Source organism: Solanum dulcamara, chromosome 11, assembly GCF_947179165.1.
Source record: "Solanum dulcamara chromosome 11, daSolDulc1.2, whole genome shotgun sequence".
NCBI classification, from domain to species: domain Eukaryota; kingdom Viridiplantae; phylum Streptophyta; class Magnoliopsida; order Solanales; family Solanaceae; genus Solanum; species Solanum dulcamara.
Genome location: NC_077247.1, coordinates 56,834,946 through 56,856,171, shown reverse-complemented (window position 1 = coordinate 56,856,171; position 21,226 = coordinate 56,834,946). Strand labels below are relative to the sequence as shown.

General features: G+C 32.5%; 2 protein-coding genes across 3 annotated transcripts; one reads left to right on the top strand and one right to left on the bottom strand.

The window, feature by feature from the left end:
- Positions 1-217: 217 nt before the first annotated feature.
- LOC129873745 (probable prolyl 4-hydroxylase 9) lies at positions 218-10,966 on the bottom strand. Its single transcript, XM_055948911.1, has 8 exons — positions 10,644-10,966; positions 10,447-10,563; positions 9,399-9,556; positions 8,917-9,019; positions 7,627-7,722; positions 6,644-6,709; positions 6,435-6,554; positions 218-459 (listed from the first exon to the last, which is right to left on the bottom strand). Exons 1-8 carry the CDS (start codon positions 10,767-10,769, stop codon positions 373-375), a joined length of 873 nt encoding a protein of 290 aa, XP_055804886.1. The 5' UTR covers positions 10,770-10,966; the 3' UTR covers positions 218-372.
- A 4,905-nt stretch (positions 10,967-15,871) lies between these two features.
- Positions 15,872-21,220, top strand: LOC129872831 (protein CONSERVED IN THE GREEN LINEAGE AND DIATOMS 27, chloroplastic). Of its 2 annotated transcripts, XM_055947743.1 has the most exons (8): positions 16,145-16,572; positions 17,057-17,209; positions 17,410-17,487; positions 18,198-18,293; positions 19,121-19,156; positions 19,344-19,525; positions 19,597-19,767; positions 20,928-21,220. In XM_055947743.1, the coding sequence occupies exons 1-7, from the start codon at positions 16,345-16,347 to the stop codon at positions 19,757-19,759; spliced, it is 936 nt and encodes a 311-aa protein (XP_055803718.1). In that variant the 5' UTR covers positions 16,145-16,344; the 3' UTR covers positions 19,760-19,767; positions 20,928-21,220. The 2 variants fall into 2 exon arrangements, with proteins under 2 accessions (XP_055803719.1, XP_055803718.1); XM_055947744.1 differs by lacking the exon at positions 20,928-21,220 and having other exon boundaries at positions 15,872-16,572; positions 19,597-19,859.
- The last annotated feature ends 6 nt before the right edge of the window (positions 21,221-21,226 follow it).

The window sequence follows — 21,226 nt, the reverse complement described above, 5'->3', positions numbered from 1 at the left end:
AATTAATAAGGAATGTTGGTTGACCAATATATCCTTTATTAATTCTTTAATCTTTATCTATATATGTGCCTCTTAATTATAAAATAATTAATGTTAAAATCAAAATTGAAAAAATAATTAATTATCTCTTAATTATTTAAATTAATAATTATTTTAGAACAAATATTTATAGTATAAATGACAAGTAACTGTTTTTTTGTTTTTTAGGGGGGCGGAGTTTGGGGTTTGATACTTTGGAGGCCCTTGACTGATACATATCTATATGAACATTGTAGATATATTTACCGTAAAACTCGTTTCAAACTCCTAGTGAGTGGCAACATTAAATTACCAAAAAATTATATTAACACCCCCTTCGAGACACGTACTCGTTTATTCATCCATTTCTTGATCCCTGATCCATTTTGTGGCAACCCATTTTTCACCTCTGATTACTGCACAGCTCCCGTGAATAGATGTCTGCATTAGAGATTTATAAATGTGAGAAATTGCAAGCGAACATGAGCAGTATGACATAATGTTGGTAATCAGCATTCTGCTATATAACCAGTAGCAACCACAGAAGATGAAGCAGCAACAGAAGATGGAGGAACAGTAATACAGGGCATACGGCAACCAATATAATAACCTTCCCCATCACTATCCGTGCAATGATGCAGTACCTACTATAGGCTCCCATTCACACTGATTAATCACAGTAACACAAATGATTTTAGAAGTACCACAGCAACCCTCTTCAACAAACATCTTCATAGCATCTTGATAGTCAGATTGATCAAGAATGGTTACCGCAGAAAGCAAATAGGAAAATACACAGCAAGACAAACAAAAAGTGTAAGCAAAATGGTTATTTCAAAAGAATTATTGTTTTAAATTAAAAAGGTTTTAAAAAGTGTAATGGAGAAGCTATGTTTTTCTTCGAGAGTTGGCAAAGAGAAATGAAGTGTTGGCACTTGATAACAAATGATTCCTTGCCTGAAGCTTTATTGTCCAAGTGTCCATGACACTTGTCATTTGGTTAAGCTTCCCTTTGGCCTCTATAAAAGGGGCATTTCTCCTTTGAAATGAATATGAGCGAAAACAAACTTACAGCCTTCTTTTGTATATATATATATATATATATATATATATATATATATATATATATATATATCACGTTCTCATCTTCCTTTTCCTTTTTGCCTATTTTCGTTGATGATATTAATTAATTTGCAGATTCCTGTTCCTCTATTTAAATAGAGAAGACTTGTTTAATCCTGAAAAATATTTCACATCGCTAAAATAGTTTCTTAGGACAGTGCCTAGCATGACTTAAGTATTAATTGTATTCTTCTTTTAAATTTTATAGTAGTAGTATTATTATTTTTTTAATTGTTCCCAAGAATCTAAGAAACTATGGCAAATAATTTATGTCCTGAAACTGTTGATAACATGGATACTGGTGCTACCCTGACTGCTACTATTCCAGTCATTCTGCCGGAGGCTTATGGCGTTGAAAAATACAGGTATGTAAATAGACATGGTTACAGATCTAATGCTAATAGTAAAACCTTCTTAAAAATACACCTCAATACACAAAAGTACCTGAAAGAAATGACAATCCCGCTAAACTAAAATTAAATTTGGCTGAAATGAATGATATAATTATTGCGGTTATTTCAGAAATATATATTGAGGCCAATGTGAGAAATTGGGTGATAAACACTGATGCTACGAGGCATATTTGTATAAATAAAAATGATTTTGTGTCATACACCCAAGTTGAGAAAGGGGAATAAATTGTTTGTCTTGGTGACTCAAGAACAACTAAAGTTCTTGAAAAAGGAAAAGTTCTTCTCAAACTCACATCTGGTAAAATCTTGGCATTGAGTGATGTATTGCATGTTCCTAAAATCCGAATCAATTTGGTTTCGGTGGGATTATTAGAAAAGGTTGGAATGAAGGTTTCTTTTGAAGATGCTGAGGTCATTTTGACCAAAAATAATATTTTTGTGGGCAATGAATTTTGTAACCATGGCTTATTTGTGCTTAATATTTGTAATGACTTTAGTAAAAATGCATCTGCTTCTGTTTATATGGTTGAACCTATTTCTTTATGGCATGCTAGATTAGAACATGTTAATGCCTCATATATAAAGAACATGCAGTCTCTTGGTTTAATATTTGATTTAGATTCAAATAATTTTGATAAATGTGAAATATGTGCTAAAGCTAAAATTACTAAAAAGTCATGTTTTCCAGTAAATAGAGAAACTGAATTATTATCTTTAATTCACACTGATTTGGATGATTTGAAACAGACTATGACTAGAGGTGGTAAAAGATATTATGTGACTTTTATTGATGATTTTTTCAGATTTATCAAATTGTATTTGCTTAGAAATAAGGATGATGCATTTGATGTTTTTATATCTTATAAGACTGAAGTTGAAAATCAGCTTAGCAGAAGAATTAAGAGAATAAGATTTGATAGAGGTGGAGAATATGTATCTTTAAATGTTTTTTTTTTTGAGAAAAAAAATTTATTCATGTAGTAACTCCGCTTTATTCGCCTGAGTCAAATGGAGTAGCTGAAAGAAAAAATAAAACTTTGAAAGAAATGATGAATTCTATGTTAATTAGTTCTAATGCTCCTAATAATTTGTGGGGTGAATCTATATTATCTGCATGTCATTTACAAAATAGAATTCCTCATGAAAGAACTGGTAAAACTCCTTATGAATTGTGGAAAGTTATAAGCCTAATTTGAAATATTTAAAACTGTGGAGGTGCCTTGCTAAAGTTCTTTTGTCTGAACCTAAAAAGAGAAAAATAGGTGCTAAGACTGCTGATTGCGTGTTGCATATAGATTTCTTGTTTTAAAGAGTGATATGCTTGATTGCAATACCATTATTGAGACAAAGAATGCTGGATTTTTTGAACATATTTTTTCACTATGTGATAAAATATCTCATGCACCTGTTGAGAGAAATAGTGAGTCTATTCGTGATATTGAGGAACTGCGAAGGAGTAAAAGGCAAAGAAAAGAATAATTTTCTTATAAAAATGATTTTCAAACTTTTCTTGTTCATAGTGAACCGTTAAAATATTTTGAAGTTATATCTTATTCAGATCAGATGCTAAATTTTAGAAAGAGGCAATAAAAATTGAAATTGATTCAATTATGAAAAATAATACATGGATGCAAAATCTATTGGTTGTAAATGAATTTTCAAAAAGAAACTTAATCCTGATGGATTTATAGATAAATATAAAGCTCGGTTAGTAAGGATTTTCTCAAAAATAAAATATTGATTATTTTGATACATTTGCACCAGTGACTAGAATTTCATCCATTTGAGTTTTAATTGCCTTAGCATCAATTCACAAACTTTTTATTCACCAAATAGATGTAAAAACAACTTTTTTAAATGGTGATTTAGAAGAAGAGATCTATTTGGTTCAACTTGAGGGATGTATTATTTCTGGACAAGAAAATAAAGTTTGTAAACTAATTAAATCTCTTTATGGTCTTAAACAAACTCCTAAACAGTGGCATGAAAAGTTAGATCAAGTCTTATTGAGAGACAACTTTTCTTCTGTTGAAGTGGATAAATGTGTTTATACTAAAATGGTAGACAATGATTATGTGATAATATGTTTATATGTTGATGACATGCTTATATTTGGTGCAAATTTAAATATTGTGAAAATACCAAATTAATTTTGTCTACTAATTTTGATATGAAAGATATGGGTGAAGTAAATATAATATTGGGAGTAAAAGTTATAAGGAGGAAGATGGTATACTATTGTCACATGAACATTATGTGGAAAGATTTCTTAAAAAGTTTGAATGTTTTGAGGCATAAAGATTTCTTAAAAAGTTTGGACATTTCGAGGTGACACCTATAGCCACTCCTTATGATGCTAATTCTAAATTGAAAAAGAATAATGGTGATCCAGTTGCTCAGTCTAAATATGCTCAAATTATTGAAAGTCTAGTGCATTTAATGAATTTTACTAGGCCTGATATTTTCTATACTGTGTGCAAATTGAGTAGATATACACATAATCCCAATAAAGAGCATTGGTTTACCTTAAATAGACTGATGAAATACTTAAGAGGAACCATGAATTATGGTATTATGTATAGTGGATTTCCTTCTACATTAGAAGGGTATTGTGATGCAGCCTGGATCTTTGATTCAGATGAGACAAAATCCATTAGTGGATAAGTGTTCACCTTAGGTGGCGGTGCAATATCATGAAAATCAGCTAAATAGACAATCATTGCTAGATCGACTATGGAGTCAGAGTTTGTAGCTCTGGAGCTAGCTGGTTCTGAGGCTGAATGACTAAGAAATTTCTTAGCAAACATCCCTTTAATAAAGGATGAGTTGCCTGTTGTGACTAAGAAATTGCGAAGAATAAATCTTACAATTGTAAGAGTAGACACATGAAATTGAGGCATGATATCGTTACTGCTGAGAGATGGAATAATTTCCATTGATTATGTAAAGTCAGAATTGAATTCGGCCGATTCACTGACTAAGTCCGTGGGAAGAAAATTAATTCTTCAAAACTCAAAAGAGATGGGTTTAAGGCCAATGTGATTGTCAATAGAGATGGTAACCCAACCTATGTGATTGGAATTCCATGAAGTAGGTTCATATGGGTAATAACAAGTCAATATTGACACTGTGCACTAACTAAGAGTGCTTGGACTGCTACTAATTATTAGGGATGAGTAATTAACTCTTAATGAATTCATAGTCCTTAATTAAGGATGGTGTATTTAAAGCAGTATTCACTTGATGAATTCACCTATATGAAAAGTAGAGTGTGGCCGCTCCTATGAGACTTTGGCCTAGTCTCTAGAGCTCTCATGAATAACCAGGCACGCGCATGGCCTATTGGCGCAAAACCGCATTGAACAACAAAATTACTAAGGTCAAAATGTGATCGATAAAGTCTTTGATTTACAATAAAAATTATTGGTTCATAAAAATATTATATTTCACCGATAATTCTGTAAATTAAATTTTATCAATCAAAGTTTGGTTCATAATCCAAAAGACACCAAACCTATTGCATTTTGTACATGAAAAACCAGCAAGTCAAACTATTTTTCTACAAATTCTTTTGAAATATGTGGAGGATTGTAAGCAAAATGGTTATTTCAAAAGAATTATTGTTTTAAATTAAAAAGGTTTTAAAAAGTGTAATGAAGAACCTATATTTTTCTTGGAGAGGTGGCAAAGAGAAATGAAGTGCTGGCACTTGATAACAAATGGCTCCTTGCGTGAAGCTTTGTTGTCCAAGTATTCATAACACTTGTCATATGGTTAAGCTTTCCTTTGGCCTATAAAAGGGGCATTTCTCCTTTGAAATGAATATGAGTGAAAACAAACTTACAGCCTTCTTTTCTATAACAAATGCTCCTTGCGTGAAGCTTTTTTGTCCAAGTATTCATAACACTTGTCATTTGGTTAAGCTTTCCTTTGGGCTATAAAAGGGGCATTTCTCCTTTGAAATGAATATGAGTGAAAACAAACTTACAGCCTTCTTTTCTATATATATCTCACGTTCTCATCTTCCTTTTCCCTTTTGCTTATTTCATTTAATGGTTTTTTAATTGTTTAATTTAACTTGCTGATGATATTAATTAATTTGTTGATTCATGTATTCTCTATTTAAATAGAGAAGGCTTGTTTAATCCTGAAGAAACATTTCACATCGCTGAAATAGTTTTTTAAGATGGTGCTTAGCACGACTCAAATATTAATTGTATTCTTTTTAAATTTTGTAATAGTAATGTTTTTCTAATTTTCAGTACTATTATTTTGCTAAATAATAAGTTATATTATTGTGATTTTTTTAATTGTTCCCAACAGAAAGAACAAAAGCCAAAGCATATAGAGATATATCGGGAAGATGTAGGCATTTGTTAACCTTTTTTTCATCTTTAATTTTGTGGGTAACACCTAATTGTTCCCAACAGAAAGAACAAAAGCCGAAGCATATAGAGATATATCGGGAAGATGTAGGCATTTCTTAACCTTTTTTTCATCTTTAATTTTGTGGGTAACACCTAATACTTCAAAATGCTGCAAGAATCACAGCTCTCCACATGGATGTTATGTGGCGCTGCTAAACGTTTGTCTTGTCATTCCAACTAACCTATTGCTGATAATCTCATTTGTAACAATTTTTCATAAATGCATCATATAACTCCACTTTATACTATTCATCGCCATAAAGTAAAAGGCAAAAAATAGTTCACAATATGCTTGGCTTGCTGCGTAGCTGTTATGCCCAACAATTTTTTTTTATAATCCTCGAGACTAGTGGCGCAGAACTCGGTAGATAATCAGCCTGCCTCCCAAGAATCAAACATTTTTTTGTAGGAAATAAATGCAAGGATAACACCGAAATCAACAAGAAAAACTCACCGGATCAATTGTACCATTTGGAAACAGTGAGTAAAACAGCAGTCCATCCCCTCTACGCGGCTTCACTTTCAGACCAATACACTTGCGGAAGTCATAATTAGCATCCATATTCTGCCCACTCTGTAAATTAACCAAAGGACTAATTTACATGATAGGAGAGGCAGAAACGGAAAAATACTCCACAAAAGAAGAAACAACTTTGAACTCACCTCGAATGGGAACATGGTTTCTCCGCCTTCCTCCACATCAGATAAATACAATAAAAAGGATGCAACCTAAATGAAAATTTACTATTTTTAGTCTGGACACCCGAAAATAATCATTACTCAAAATTAACAGCAATTTGAGCTAAATTTTACATGTCAAAGTTCATATTATAGAGCCTACAGTACGTTTACTCTAAACACTTCCAAGTGATGGTTCCAAAGGATCCATGACGAACATCAGAATTTTTTCATCAAAAAGGGGGAAAAGAAGAGAAAAAGATATAAAGGATAACACTGTACGATTATTATGGCATCTTAGAGTGTGGTCAAGAAAGAAAGGACTAACAAGAGGAATGCTATTGTCTGTTTAGTCAAATATAATATAAAATCTTCAAACAGTAAAACCTAAAGACAACTAGTCGACATGCTGGGAAATTTTTTGGTCCAACAGTGATATTACATGACATAGAAGCAGGAAAATACTAATACCAATTCTCTCCAAGTACACAAATTCACACCGACAACGGAAATCGGTCAAAAAAAACATTCCAGATTTGGGGATATTTGTTCAATCCGGAATAAAGCTTGTATTGTTTGGAAATCGAGACCATTTTTTAAAAAAAAAAGGCTACAGAGAATTCCACAAAGTACTAAATGGAAGGAATGCTGTACACAGCTTGTGGGGATCCAGATAACACACCATGGTGATTCCATGTAAGCAATTGAAGTCATGGCAATGAATCTGCAGATTAGTGCTGTATGAACCAGAGCTTCAAACACACTTTTTCCCCTTCTTTTTAAATGTTTTGGGGGTTGGAAGAAACATGCATATGAAAACAACACCATCTCATTCCAGTAACCAAACACTAAAATCTATGCACCATTCCTTATGCTGGTTTGTGTAACACTAGTTGAGCTACTAGAAAATTAACAAGTCAATTGGAAAAGTTAACAGCAACAATTTACCCAAAGTAGATCGTGCATACCCTTTGGCTCTTCTGAGGACCATATTGAGAAGGATCGAACGCATCATAATGTGAATGATAACTCTGGCCGATTTCGTACCGCAAAACATTAAATGCCTGAAAAACGCACAGGTCAACTGATTCGAGTTAAACAACAATTATGACCACAGTACACCATACTTAGTGCTCTCAGTAACAGAAAAATCATTCAGAAACAGTAATTGCAATTAAGAGAAAGTTCAGATACAAAGGGGTTAACAGCCTGACTAGCTACTAATTATCGGATGCATAAGGAACATAGCATGCATTATTTATATCATCGCATTTAACTCAAAATCCTAGGGAAATAAAAATATCCCATAAATCACGCAAAAGAACTCCATCAGTTTCAGATGATACTCAAAAGCCAGATTTCCCCAACTATAAAATTAATGTATACAACAGCGAGAGATGCTCAGTTTCTCTAACTTTCCTGTTAAAATACGCACCTTGAACAGTTGCCTCATGGTTTTGTCATTGTCTCTTGTTAGAATACATATAGACTACACCATGTGACAGCTGGCTAGTTCATATAGAAGAGAAAAAAACCGACTACATCGAATGAGCTCTTTTGCACAAGTAAATTTGGAATAAAAAAGGATCCCAACAGAAATATGCATAGGATTTTTCACATACTTCAAGCTAAATTGCCATGTGAAACCTTTGTCAAAAATCCATATTATTATGATGTGAATGATTCGGACAAAAAATAAACGTATCATTTCCAGTCTATGATCATTGAAGTGTCCATTTATTCTCGCCATTGCTATCACATGCTGATCTGTCCAAAAACAAACGCAGACAAATTCCATATTTCCACAGATTTTCAGATAAGAGGTGAAAAGAACACAGAGACCAAAATATGTTCAAAATCACCTTACTTTGTGTTTGATGTAAATGGCCTTCAATCTGGTAAAAAGATGCGATTGTACAACCAGTTAATATTTACCTCCAACACCAAAAGACTCGTTGCCTTCAGTAGTGATCACTATTGGAAGAATGTATTTCCTAGTGGAGACCCAAAAACACTAATATAGTACTCCAGCATTTTACAAAAGTACTACCAGAGCTTGAATCAACGTAGTTTTCAAGAAAATAGAAGATGCAGAAGAGGAAGAAAATGGATCTTTGGAAAAGGATTCTCCACCAATAATACAACTATTATGTCCTCTATTAAGATCCAATTTCTGACGTGTGGACAGAATGATAAAACTAACATACAATAAGAATCACTACATTATATTTAAGATGTGTGCTTTAAATGAAATTTACCTCTCCATGTGTCCTCGGGATCATAGTTGCCTTTGCGATTTTCTCCTCAATGCGGTCCAAAATTCCAGTTTCGTCTTCAGATGCACTGATAAACATACCAGAACTGTGGAAAATGGCAAAAATGTAAGTTCAAGCAAGAATTGTAACTTCTTGCCAAAACCAAAAGAGGCGGCAAACCTCTATCAAATAGTTCTTCAACACAGATCAAAGAAACATTAAAAAAAATGACCTGAAAAGGAACAGAGACACATGGCCAGTTCAAATACCATGAACAGCTTTATCTTCCAAAAAAGTAGAAAATATATGTGCACACACCCAATTATGTTATCTACCAGAAATAGATATTATGAAAATATGTCTGAGTGGATTAAGAGTTAGTCTAAGAAATTTTCAACTAATGCTTGAAAAGAGTGAAAAGATTCATTTATGACAAAAACATCAATTTCAATCAAGACACACAGAACCCCCAGAGTACTGTTTACCTTGTTCTAATTCCTTTGGTATTCTCTGCTGTTTCTCCTTTGCGGAGAGCCAAAGATGATGGTTTCAGCTCTGCCTTTGCCATCTTAATAATTCCCTGGCATTGTTCTACAGTTGCGAAATTGGAAAAGTATAATGCACGTGGGAACCAGCTTAAGACCTACCCAAAAGATTGAAGTCAATGTCAAATAAGATACACCAAAACAAATGAATATTAATGCAAATTAGAGATACTAGACTTATATAGTCAATGAGCTCCAAAAATTAAAAAATTACCAGCTTAGGGATAAGTTTAGGAAGCTAACATGGTCATTTACAGCTACCAGCTATTATGTGAAAAGACTTAATTACATGCCTACTATGCTGCTTCCTCCATACACCATACACACCCTTCCCTCAATCGGCCATAGCAAACAGGAATCGTAGAAAAATAAATAAAAATTGTAGATGAAGTGGTAGAATAACATAGATTGGAGGATGCATATTTGTTCTTAGGCTTACTTTAATTACCCATTGAAACATTGACAAACATTAATTTATGTTACTTCAGCGGTTACAAAAAGTGGTATCCTTGCATCTGAGGCAACAAACTCAAGCAATGTTACTGTTGATTATCAACATACAATAGATATGAGGAGAAAATCCGCATATCAACCACCCAAAAGTGCAAATCCATGACAATACACACATTCGTACATGTATTTATAAACCGGGACCAGTTCAAAAATAAAATCATGATTCATGCCATTTGGAACATTGATCATCAGTCTATAATAGGAATTCTATTCACATCGCTTCAAGCATATATTCTCGAACTGTTGATCCCTGGGAGGTTTGAGAGGTAGGACTTAGCCTTACCATATAGCCAAATAATAATAATAACAACAATGAACAATAATTAAGAAACTTGGCGGACTAACGTAAACTCGAGTAGTTGATTCTAGTGAATAATTTTTCAAACATAAAGGGTTAGAACTGAAATCTTGAACCAGGGCATATTCAGCAAAGAGAAAAAAATTCCCAAAGAGGTAATTTTGGCAATAAACACACCTGAAAGGGGATGGAAGTGAGGGAATGTTCTCCAGTTTCACCATTGGGCAAAGCATCAAATTCTTCCACAGATTCAAGCACCCTCGGTCTGGGTCGTACAGTAAGTAGTTGTACATCCTATCACACCCAAACACTTTGATTAGCACAAGTGTAGAATAGACGATAGAGACATCCATCGATTAATAGGGGAAATTTACCTGGTGAGAAATGAGAGTAGAACCCAATAAACCGGCGAGGAAGAAGAAAAGACATAGCAGAAATACTGAAGGTAAGCTCCCTATGCTCCACCATCTTTGTCCCACTAATCTACCTTTGCTCTTCATCTTCTTCCTGATGGAGAAATCGACTGGCTTTAACAGAATTTTTTAAAACTTTTTTGGAGTGAATTTCTGTGGACTTTTTAATGACAGATTGGGGCGAAAAGAGTGATGGTTTGCATGTGTACAATTCTTAGACTTCTGCACGCGGCGGGAACTTTTTTCTCCCTTACACTGAAATTGGTCATATCATCTTTCCCTTTTATGGCATATTATCGGAGGTGTCCCTCTTAACAAAGATTTTGTTAATATTCAGAGTATAAATTTAAAACTTTTAATTATATTTTATTTATGTTTGAAACATGACTTAATTTAAATGTAGTGCTTAAGTGAAATATCATAACAAATTTAAAAGATCAATTATATTTAAAGTCAAAATAATATGATATATATTTCTATATAGTAAGTATTTCCACACTATAGTTTAATTTTGTTATGCCTAGTCTGGTCTTTATATAAAATTTAATTTTATGTATCGATGGTGTAAACAAATTTTGAATAATTAAAAGCTAAGTGGAAATAATATTGAATATGAGCTGGCAATTTATAATGAAAGAAATTGTTATATCTGATATAGTAGATAAAAAATTACATTCTTTAAAAAAAAAAATAATCTCTCGTATTTCTTTAACCAAAATATTTATAGACTGTACTGATTTTCGGTCTATTTTTCCACGATTTACAATATATTAGTAGAAACTTTTAATTCGTGTACGAAAACAATTGGAGGATTTCGTGTGCGATATAATCTGAGGACAAAATTTAAAACTATATAGGAAGTAACTCAGTAAGTAGGATCCAAAAGGGTAAACAAAAGTTGCTGGCGGGCAAAGTATATGGTGGGTTTAAGTGGAGTGTGAATGAGAAAGAAAAAATTGAGAAATGTGGGAAAATCATTTCATTAGTAGAAGAAAGGAAAAAATTTGTCCTTATATTAAAAAAGACTTTCTTTAACTGCCCTTCGCGCCGCCTTCGTCGTCGTCGCTCGGCTCGGCTCGACTTCGGCTTAAATTGATTGTTTTTTAGATAAAATTTATTTATTAATCTCATTATTTGATTTCATTTTTCTGAATATTAATTCAGTATTAATTCGGAATTATTGATTATTAATTAATTAATTTGCGGATTAATTTAAATTAATTAGAAAGAATTAACTACATAACCAAATTAACTAAAACAAAATTTATTTAAATTTTGCGGAAATGTTTCGGAAAGAATCTGTTCCTTTCGAAAAGATATTTTTTTTTCCAAAAGACACTATGCCTATTTTGAATAGATAAGACTGTTTTGAACAGACATATTCTAACCCATTGTTGGCTATAAATAGAGAGGCTTCCTCCCAGTTTTCGACATCAAAATTTCTCCCTCTTCTGCATATATTTTTCTTACAAACAAAGTTGTATCTTTATGTGATTACGTTGCTATTTTTTGAGTTCGTTGAAATTAAAGCAGTTTGAGGTACTGCTACTTCTTTAATGTTCTATCCGTTTTATCTTGGGAGGAAATAATCTATAAGCTCAGGTACAGCGAGGGGATTAAATTCCTTAAGAACACACAGTAAATTCTGTGGACTCGAATACTATTTATTTATTTTCATCTTAAACATTTCTGATTTACTAACTTTAGTACAGGATATAACAGTATACATGTGTTTGTATATAATTTTTTTTATTATTTAACTATAGTTAGTAACTATACTTATTTTTAAAACTATTACTTATATAGGATCAATATAATTTAATGTAAATATTAATACGTTCGGCAATGCTAGCTAGGACTCACGGGAGGCTCAGGTTCGGTGGAGTCCACTCAAATTGCTTGGGAAAAACATAAATTTCAGAATTACTGGACTCCACAAATCACAACAACAATAATATTCATAGAGTGATTTTACAAGTAAATTTATGGAAGATGAAATTTACGTAAATTTTATTTTTATCTTTATGCGTAGAGAGATAATTTTTGAAAGGTGGATAAGTAATAAAATTAACTAAGAAAAAAAATAATGACAATAGAAGTAGTAAAGATAGCAAAAGTAAAAGAAATAATAATAACATAACCAGATTAATACGATAACTATAGCCCCCCAAAAAAGATAATAGGAAAGTAAATAGTATTAATAACCAACTCCTCCATCGACAAATGATGTGTTGCAGTGGATGAAATTGCTCCTCATTTGATTTTTTCGAGCTACTTTTCGAATGAGGCCCTATCTGGTGCGAATTCAGATTATTCGAGCTCCAATATGAATATCAAACACCGAATGAAAATCATTATGTATTACAAAAAAAAAAAAATCCACCTACCATCGGCTAACAAACAAATAAAAGCTCTTTAAAAAATATCTGTCCAGCATTCAACTTTGAGAAATTCACCACGTGCCCCTCATAATAAGAAGCAGAGGTAACATTTAATTTGAGAAAACTGTAATTTTGCAAAATTTCCTAATCTGTTCCAAGGCAATTTTACTTCAACTTTGTTGCTCATAAAATCTTTTGGATCCCTGTTTTACAATCAAAATCATTTATTTTGGGAATCTTAATTGAATAGCACCTGTGTGCTGCCATTCTAGCTTTTGCAAGTAAGAAAAGAGATCACCTAAATGTGTTGCCTCTTCTTTATCAAACATCTCACCAGGGATTGGGACATATGTCGTATGTTCATTTCAAAGACAAAAAGTTGAAGGAATCTCCCTTTCCGTACGGCTACAAGAATTACTCAATTTAAGACCGTTAAAACTTAAAAGGAATAATAATTCGACAAGTGTCCACTTTTCTTGCAATGTTACGAAATAAAATGCGATGTGTTTTAAAATAATCAAAGAGGAAAGAAACTAATTGCGTGTACTTATTATTCTAATGTGTAATAATCATGTTCCTTCTACGAGTAAGATATGAGTAAAAACAAATAATCAGTAAAAGTCTCATTAAATTAATTAGTCCCAAGCAGTTCATATTAGCCAAAAACAAAAGTGCCAATGCGTGGGGTACAACTTTTGTGTAAGTACTAAGTAAGACGGACCATGATCGACTTTTTGTGCGAAACCATGTGGCTCCTCTGCAGATTTTATATATTGGCTCATGACAATAACCAACAAATGTACAAAAATAAAATTAAAAAAGCAAATGTATTTTACGTAAACTTATAATTTGAGGTCTAAATGACATTTTTATCCTAAAACAATACTTTTTTTCTTATAATGTTTGGGTTTGTTCGGATATTATAGCGGAGGTGTATAATAATACTTTAATTTATACATTTTTGTATTATTTGTTAGAACACTTGATATTTATGTATAATAATACTTTAATTTATACATTTTTGTATTATTTGTTAGAACACTTGATATTTATCTGAATACTTTGTTTAATTTTTACTATTATAATGTTAAAATTCTTCTATTATTATTATTATTATTATTATAATAATATTTTTCTAATAAATAAAAGATAGCGTAATCTAATGATTCAAGGGCTTACACCCCATGTTTCAGGACTTATGCCTCACCTTAAAATTCTACTTGTTGAACAATTATCCTAGGATTTAAACACTTGTTAGCCAAGTCCTTCGATAAGGATACAATTTCTTAACTTCTAATCAACTGAAGAATTGTATATTATTTTTTTGGTAAAAAAAAAAGTGTGATACTCTATATAAAATATACTGCATGTCCGATGTGGGATATTACATTTTCTCTTCTTATTTTTTTTTAATTTCAATTTTATTTACACTTGTTTATTCAAAAATTTCCCAACAATTTTTCATTCCTTTCCGTATTCAAATTAACTCAATTGCAATAAAATCCTAGTTAATCCATCAACCAATACTCCCAAAAAACAAGACAATCATTCAACGATAATTTGTTGTTTTTCTAACCATTAGAAGAAGCTTACAAAATCATGATATGTAGATAACAACTTGCATAGTACTTCTCATCGAGCATAAAGTTTCTGTTTCTATAATAATCTTGATAGAGTTATAATAATTTGGAATATTAAGATTGTAACTGTAATTAAATTGATCAACTTTTTTTTCTTTAATTGTATAACTAAAAAATTGTCTTTAACCTAATTTTGTAGCTAATTTCATTTCCATCTATTTTTCCTAGAATTGGACATAAACTTATTATACAATTAATATTCACATTATAGAGAGTTAAGTATTAAATAGTCTAGTTCTCTTTTTAGGTGTAAATCGAAAAAATTAATGATTTAAAATCAAATATTAATAAGAGGTTGAGTATATATAATAAATTTTGTTTGTGCTTTTATTAAAATATATGTTTTTAACGATGCTGATTGAGCCATCCTTCACACAATTTTACCTTTCACAAAAAGTTATGAAATGTCTTAACATCACCCAAAGTTAACGTAATATTTTTTCAAATATTTTTATCTCATACTCCCTCCATTCCAAAATAATTAAATTATTGAAATATGACACACATTTTAAGAAAAAAATAAAGACATGAATTATTCATATTTTTTTTTTATTTTTGCCCTTTTCAAACTCCATGTAACTCTCAATACTCATTTAATTCATTCTTGGAACTCAACTTTGGAAATTTAATTAATGAAGGGTAAAGTTGAAAAAAATTAATCCAACATCTATCTTGAATAGTGAACAATTCAATTGTTTTGAACACTAAAAAATACTCTAACAATTTAATTATTTTGAAATGGAATGAGTAGTAATTTAATTTTCTCTACCTCTAAATAAAATATCAATAATTCTGTACGTTTTTATGAAGTAAACAAAATTGGCTTGGATAAACATTTACTCAAATTTTCATTGTCACGTGATCTCAACTTCTTCATACTGAATAGAATATTAATAATTCGGAAAATGGTCAAATATATCCCGAAAATAGTTAAATATATCCTTCGTTGTATTTTCGGGCTAAATATACCCCTCATGTTATATTTTCGATTCAAATATATGTCTCTTATTATATTTTGATACAAATTCGCCCTTAAATTTAACGGAAGAACATTTGAAAAGCTCAAAATTAAATAACTCATTCTCAATTTTTTAAACTTATTTCAACTTATAAGCTAATTAAAATAAGTTCATTCAAACAGGCTTCAAGACCATGGCTTAAGAAATATGTTTTGTTTTTCAAAGGCCTCCTAATACGAATGAGAGTGAACACAAATGAACTCATGGAACAATGAGAAATGAACGCAACAGTGGCGTGCAAAGATAATCTTTCCACGTTGCAACACAAGTTAACCACGAATTTGCCTTGTATACCACAAAAAAATATTTCACATTTAGGATCTATAATTCAAGATAATCCTGCGTAGGAGCCACATAAGTGGACCACAACGTTTCCAACTGGTGGTCGAACACACACAATCCAAAAGCGCAGCCTTCAGTTGGCTGATTTAATTGGACAAAAATAAGAAATTATAAAGACCGTCGTTTTTTGGGAGATAACAGAGAATATTTAACTACTGATCTATTTTCCATCACCATATAATGCATGGTCTCCAAGTTTTATTTTATTTTTTAAAAAAAATAAGAATTTCTATCTAGTTATTTTTTCTTCTGAATTCTATGGTTGCAAGAAAATTAACAAATGTTGAGGCTAAATTTATATGGCTCCATAGTTTCTAGTCCGATAGAAGTCAACAGAAACTGCCGTTCGTGGATCATTTTGACGAACAAACCAACGATTGTATGTCGGAGGAACGTTAGTGTCAAAGCCCTGAAAGATGGGATGAATGGTGGCACCAATGGCAGTGGATTAGGTGGTCGTAGTTGGGACCCTGGCTTGGAAATTGAGGTGCCATTTGAACAAAGGCCGGTATGTACGTATGACTTCTTAAGCCCCTAATTCTTTCGATCCATCCCTGCCCTCATTCATTCGATCCAATCTGCAGAAATCACTAGAAAAGACCCATCTTTGTTCACATACTAGTCTAGATTTATACATCGATAGTGTAAAGATTTTTTATGCTATCCATATAGTTTAACTTGTGATGGAACTTTTCTTTAGCTCAATCATAGATATTAGTTTGTAATCAACCTATAAGTGACTTGATTGTGTAAATACTAGTGTATAAAACTTAAACTTGTCCTGAGAAGGCCACAAAACCTGCACAGGTGAGGTGAGACATGCCATTATGCGATACGCTTCTACTGCAGGTGTTATAGGATTATTGAAATAAAACTGACTCAGTAAATACCTTTAACAAGTACAAAATTTCTGAAGTTCCGAAGGACAGGGAACTGGAAATGGAGATGAGTGAGAGGTTTACAATATTAACTAAGCTAGTGCTTTTTACCAGGTGAATGAGTACTCATCTTTGAAAGATGAAACTCTATACTCTTGGGCAGAATTGGGTCCAGGGGCCTTCTTCCTACGTCTCGGGGGACTTTGGTTAGTTACTTTCGCAGTTTTGGGAGTACCTATTGCTGCTGCAAGCTTCAATCCTTCAAAGGTAAATTGTTAATTTTGTGCAAGTTCTTTCTCCCAAGAGATTCCCAAAGTGATTACTCAAGTTTCAATAGTATAACAAGTAGCTTTCAACTACTACTTTTTTTTCCTAACACAAACTACAATAAAAGAATTCACGCAGTCACTAAAATATCATATAGCTGTTTCTCAGACATTGACATCCAAATCTTCACAATCCTGCAGGATCCTTTAAGATTTCTTCTGGCTGCCAGTACAGGGACTCTTTTTCTTGTTGCTCTGATTGTCCTTAGAATTTATCTGGTAAAGTTCTTTAATTGCAGAACAATTTTTTGGTCAATTTGTTTAAAATTTTCCAACATTGTGAGAAGAATAAGAAGGAATATCTTTGTATTGACGGACTTGAAGACCTAGATGCATACTTGTTTTGCATATATCCACAACAATGCATATGTCTGACTGCCAAGCTAGAATTTTCTAAAGAAAAACAGAGACTTGATTCACATAGACATCTCAAAGTGTGCCACATTTAAGGGAACTTAATCCAGAAATGCAGAGCTAATGTAATTGCCTTGAAACAAAGCTTGACATCAAACCTCTCAGTATGCAATAGTATTTTTCGTTACTAAATAGAGAACATGAAGAAGTTACCGTGTATTGAAATTGCAAGGCAACATCTACATTTTGATTACATCAAGAAAGATGAATCCCCACAATTTTTGCTATCCTCTTGGTATAAGTTTCCACTGTGTATCATGTCTGAGAGAAGAAAAAGTAAAGAGAAATGTTTTGATGACTCAAGATCAAGTTGAATACAAGACAACAATTTATAAGTGTCAAACAGAACACCCATGTGATATTTGTCCAATGTGGTACAATATCCTAACTCTTCTAACAGTCGAGCATTCACACAATGACCATAGTTGAGATAGAGCTACATTGGTGATAGGTAACTTGAGAACTTAACTCCTCTAATATTCTAACATTGTAATTCCTAACAATGACCATAATAGGGATGGAGCTATGTTGGAGATAGGCTTTTATCAGCAGTTATACCTTATGAAGAGACCGGATGGTACGATGGACAGATGTGGGTGAAGCCCCCTGAGGTTAGTGGTCTTTCCTTTGCACACATATTTTACAGTTTTTTCTCTTTACTCCCTCGGCTCCTCTCATGTTTATGAAGAATGCAGACTTAGAAGTGAGGAAAATGGAGTAACAAAACTTGGACACCTCAATGTTCAGCTCTGTCCATCATTAACATATTGCTTCGTAGCCTTCATTCTTCTTACTCCAATTCCTTTTCTTGAAGGCTTATCTTTACAAATTGCATATCCAAATATTACTTCATATCAAGACTAATTTCAGAAAAGATCAATGGAGCATATTCAAGATATTTTCCATGTAATTTTGAAATATTGCTTGACAAGAATTGATTCACATATTAGATAAAGCCCCCAAAACCAAAATGACTAACAATGAGGTGAACATGGTCCAACACATCATGAAATGAATCTTAAATTTGGACATATAAAGAAGTGGAAAATAAGAGCTATATCTCTAAGCAATAAGTTTTACTTCCTTGTCTTGGCCGAATCAATCAGTTGTTGCATAATATTCTTTTCTTCTTAGCACGATAGGCCATGCCAAAAATTTCAATAAAAAATGGTTGTGTATGTATAAAAATTCATTAGCTAACTTACTGTGAAACATTGAGTAGCAGATCTACAAAGTAAAAGCATTATCTTTTATGTAGATGACCCCCTCAGCAAAACTACATATATAATAGAATACCATCTACATAGTGAAGCTATATTAGTTCTTCTGTTATGGCGATTCATACTCCTAAAGTCTAAAAATACCAGCAGTTCTTGAAAAACTTATCAGAAACGATGTTGCACATATGGCGTATAATGTGATTGACTATTCCTTGCAGATCCTGGCTCGTGATAGGCTGTTGGGCTCATATAAGGTACCAAATTGATGCTATTGTTTTATGTTACTGAACTTCTATACTTGGAGTTATGTACTTAGTAAAATGCATATTTTCACCCTAATTTATATGACTCATCAGCTGGTTACATCATATTCTAAATGTCATAGAGCAGATCTTTCAAATGTTACGAGCATGGGAAAGCTGAAGGAATTTATTTATGTAGGTGAAACCAGTCATAAAAATGCTGAAGCAAACGCTGGTTGGAACAGGGGCTCTACTAGTTGCAGCAGTCTCATTATTCATATTTGCAACACCAGTAGAAGATTTTATCCGCGATACTTTCACAACAAAAGAAAACTCATTGAGTTCCACCTCAATGAATAGCACAAATAAACTAGGCATCAGGTATTCTATTCAAAACTTAAAGTATATTATAAAATTTCATGAGCTTACGTTGTTTCACTATGTAATTAAAGGAAAGAAGAGCTGTTAAGCTTGCCACTGGAAGTGAAGGAGGACGATGATCTGGCAAAAGCTGCCGCTGAAGCAGCTGATGGAAGGCCAGTTTACTGCAGAGATAGGTATTATCGTGCATTGGCCGGTGGGCAGTACTGCAAATGGGAGGACTTACTTAAATAAGAAGAAAGGTACAATTAAATTCTATGATTGCTTAAAAGATCTGTACAATTGAGCCTCTTCTTATAATTTTAAAGAAGAAATTTTGATGTTTTACGCATTAGATAATCGGTATGCAAAACAGACAGTAGGCAAAATTTTAAATCAACACACTACTAGTCTGGCTATTCATGTTATATGATAACTGGCCTATACTTCCAAAAAGGCTTTTATGCATAAACGTAACCAAAGAATTTAAAGTTTGTGCATAGTGGATACGTTTTTAGCTACCAGGTGAAATTGTTATTTATATGATCATATCAATAAATGCTATAATCAATTAAAATAATAACAATAGTGTTAAAAGTCTTTATAAATGGTGACGCACGAAGCATATTCAAAGTTCGAGGAAGGGCAAGGCTGTACTCCAAGGAAATGTAATGAAAATAGTCTACCCTGATATAAATATTTATAATTAATTTCACAGCTTGAATTACTTACTTACAGGTCATACAAAAATAACTAGACGTTATTTCAAAGTCCCCCTTCAAAAGTAAAGTATGGATGTCAATATGTTATCACTCATCAGTGTGTATAACTTAAATCTATATCGAATTATAATGGAAATAATTGTCTCTTGCGGAAGTCTACATCTACTACGTGATAAATGTTCATATTGATGGTTGACATTTATGGTCCTAACAGACTAACCACTTGCAAATGGTGGGATGGTCCTATATGCGCAACATGAGTGCAAGCGAGATGGGCAACAAAATCTCAAACGTCAGGACGAAAACACAAAGTATGAAATAGTAATGATTAAAATCATACGCGTATTTTGATCAGTGCTTGAAATAGACATCGACAGCTCCTTATTATCCACCTAGCTAGCTCCGTTCTAATTTGCGTCACTTCCACATTTTAGTTTGCAGTTCCCATACCTTCTGTTTCCTCATTTCGAACTACAAGTACCATTGCCCTCTTCTCTTTTTCTTAGGGGACAATAATATATAAGGCACATAAATCAGTTTCATAATTGCATAATAATAAGATTTAAAGTACATACACTGATAGTGTGAAACATTTCCACTATTAATCTAGTTTTATCATAATTTGCAGGTTATTGACAAGGTTATTAGTGGTGTCAATTTACACTAATTATTATTTATTTTTTTGCGGTTGTTTTGAATAGACAATTGTTCCCCCAATTTGCATCTCCTGGAGGACCTGGACACAGGATTGGATCTGAAAATTAATTTGACAGCCTGCAGCCTGCAGGTACTAAAACTTTAAAGAGAGATGTGAAGTTATTACTTACTCAATTGGTCACCATAACATGTGGGCAGTTGAAACAAAAGGCTCTGTCACCTTTCTTGTCCAACCTATTTATACATGCAAAATTTGACTCGACAACTTTTTTTCTCGCTTTTGTATCGCGTATATAAATATCAGAGTTCAGATATTAGCCTATAGTTTTTTATATATCAATAA

Coding starts and splice junctions, on each gene's coding strand:
- LOC129872831 (XM_055947743.1), top strand. CDS start 16,345: ATGTTGAGGCTAAATTTATATGGCTCCATAGTTTCTAGTCCGATAGAA. Junction 16,573..17,056: donor TGCCATTTGAACAAAGGCCG/GTATGTACGTAT, acceptor GCTTTTTACCAG/GTGAATGAGTACTCATCTTT. Junction 19,157..19,343: donor GGCTGTTGGGCTCATATAAG/GTACCAAATTGA, acceptor TTATTTATGTAG/GTGAAACCAGTCATAAAAAT.
- LOC129873745 (XM_055948911.1), bottom strand. CDS start 10,769: ATGAAGAGCAAAGGTAGATTAGTGGGACAAAGATGGTGGAGCATAGGG. Junction 6,710..7,626: donor GTCCTCAGAAGAGCCAAAGG/GTATGCACGATC, acceptor ATTTTCATTTAG/GTTGCATCCTTTTTATTGTA. Junction 6,555..6,643: donor AAACCATGTTCCCATTCGAG/GTGAGTTCAAAG, acceptor GTTAATTTACAG/AGTGGGCAGAATATGGATGC.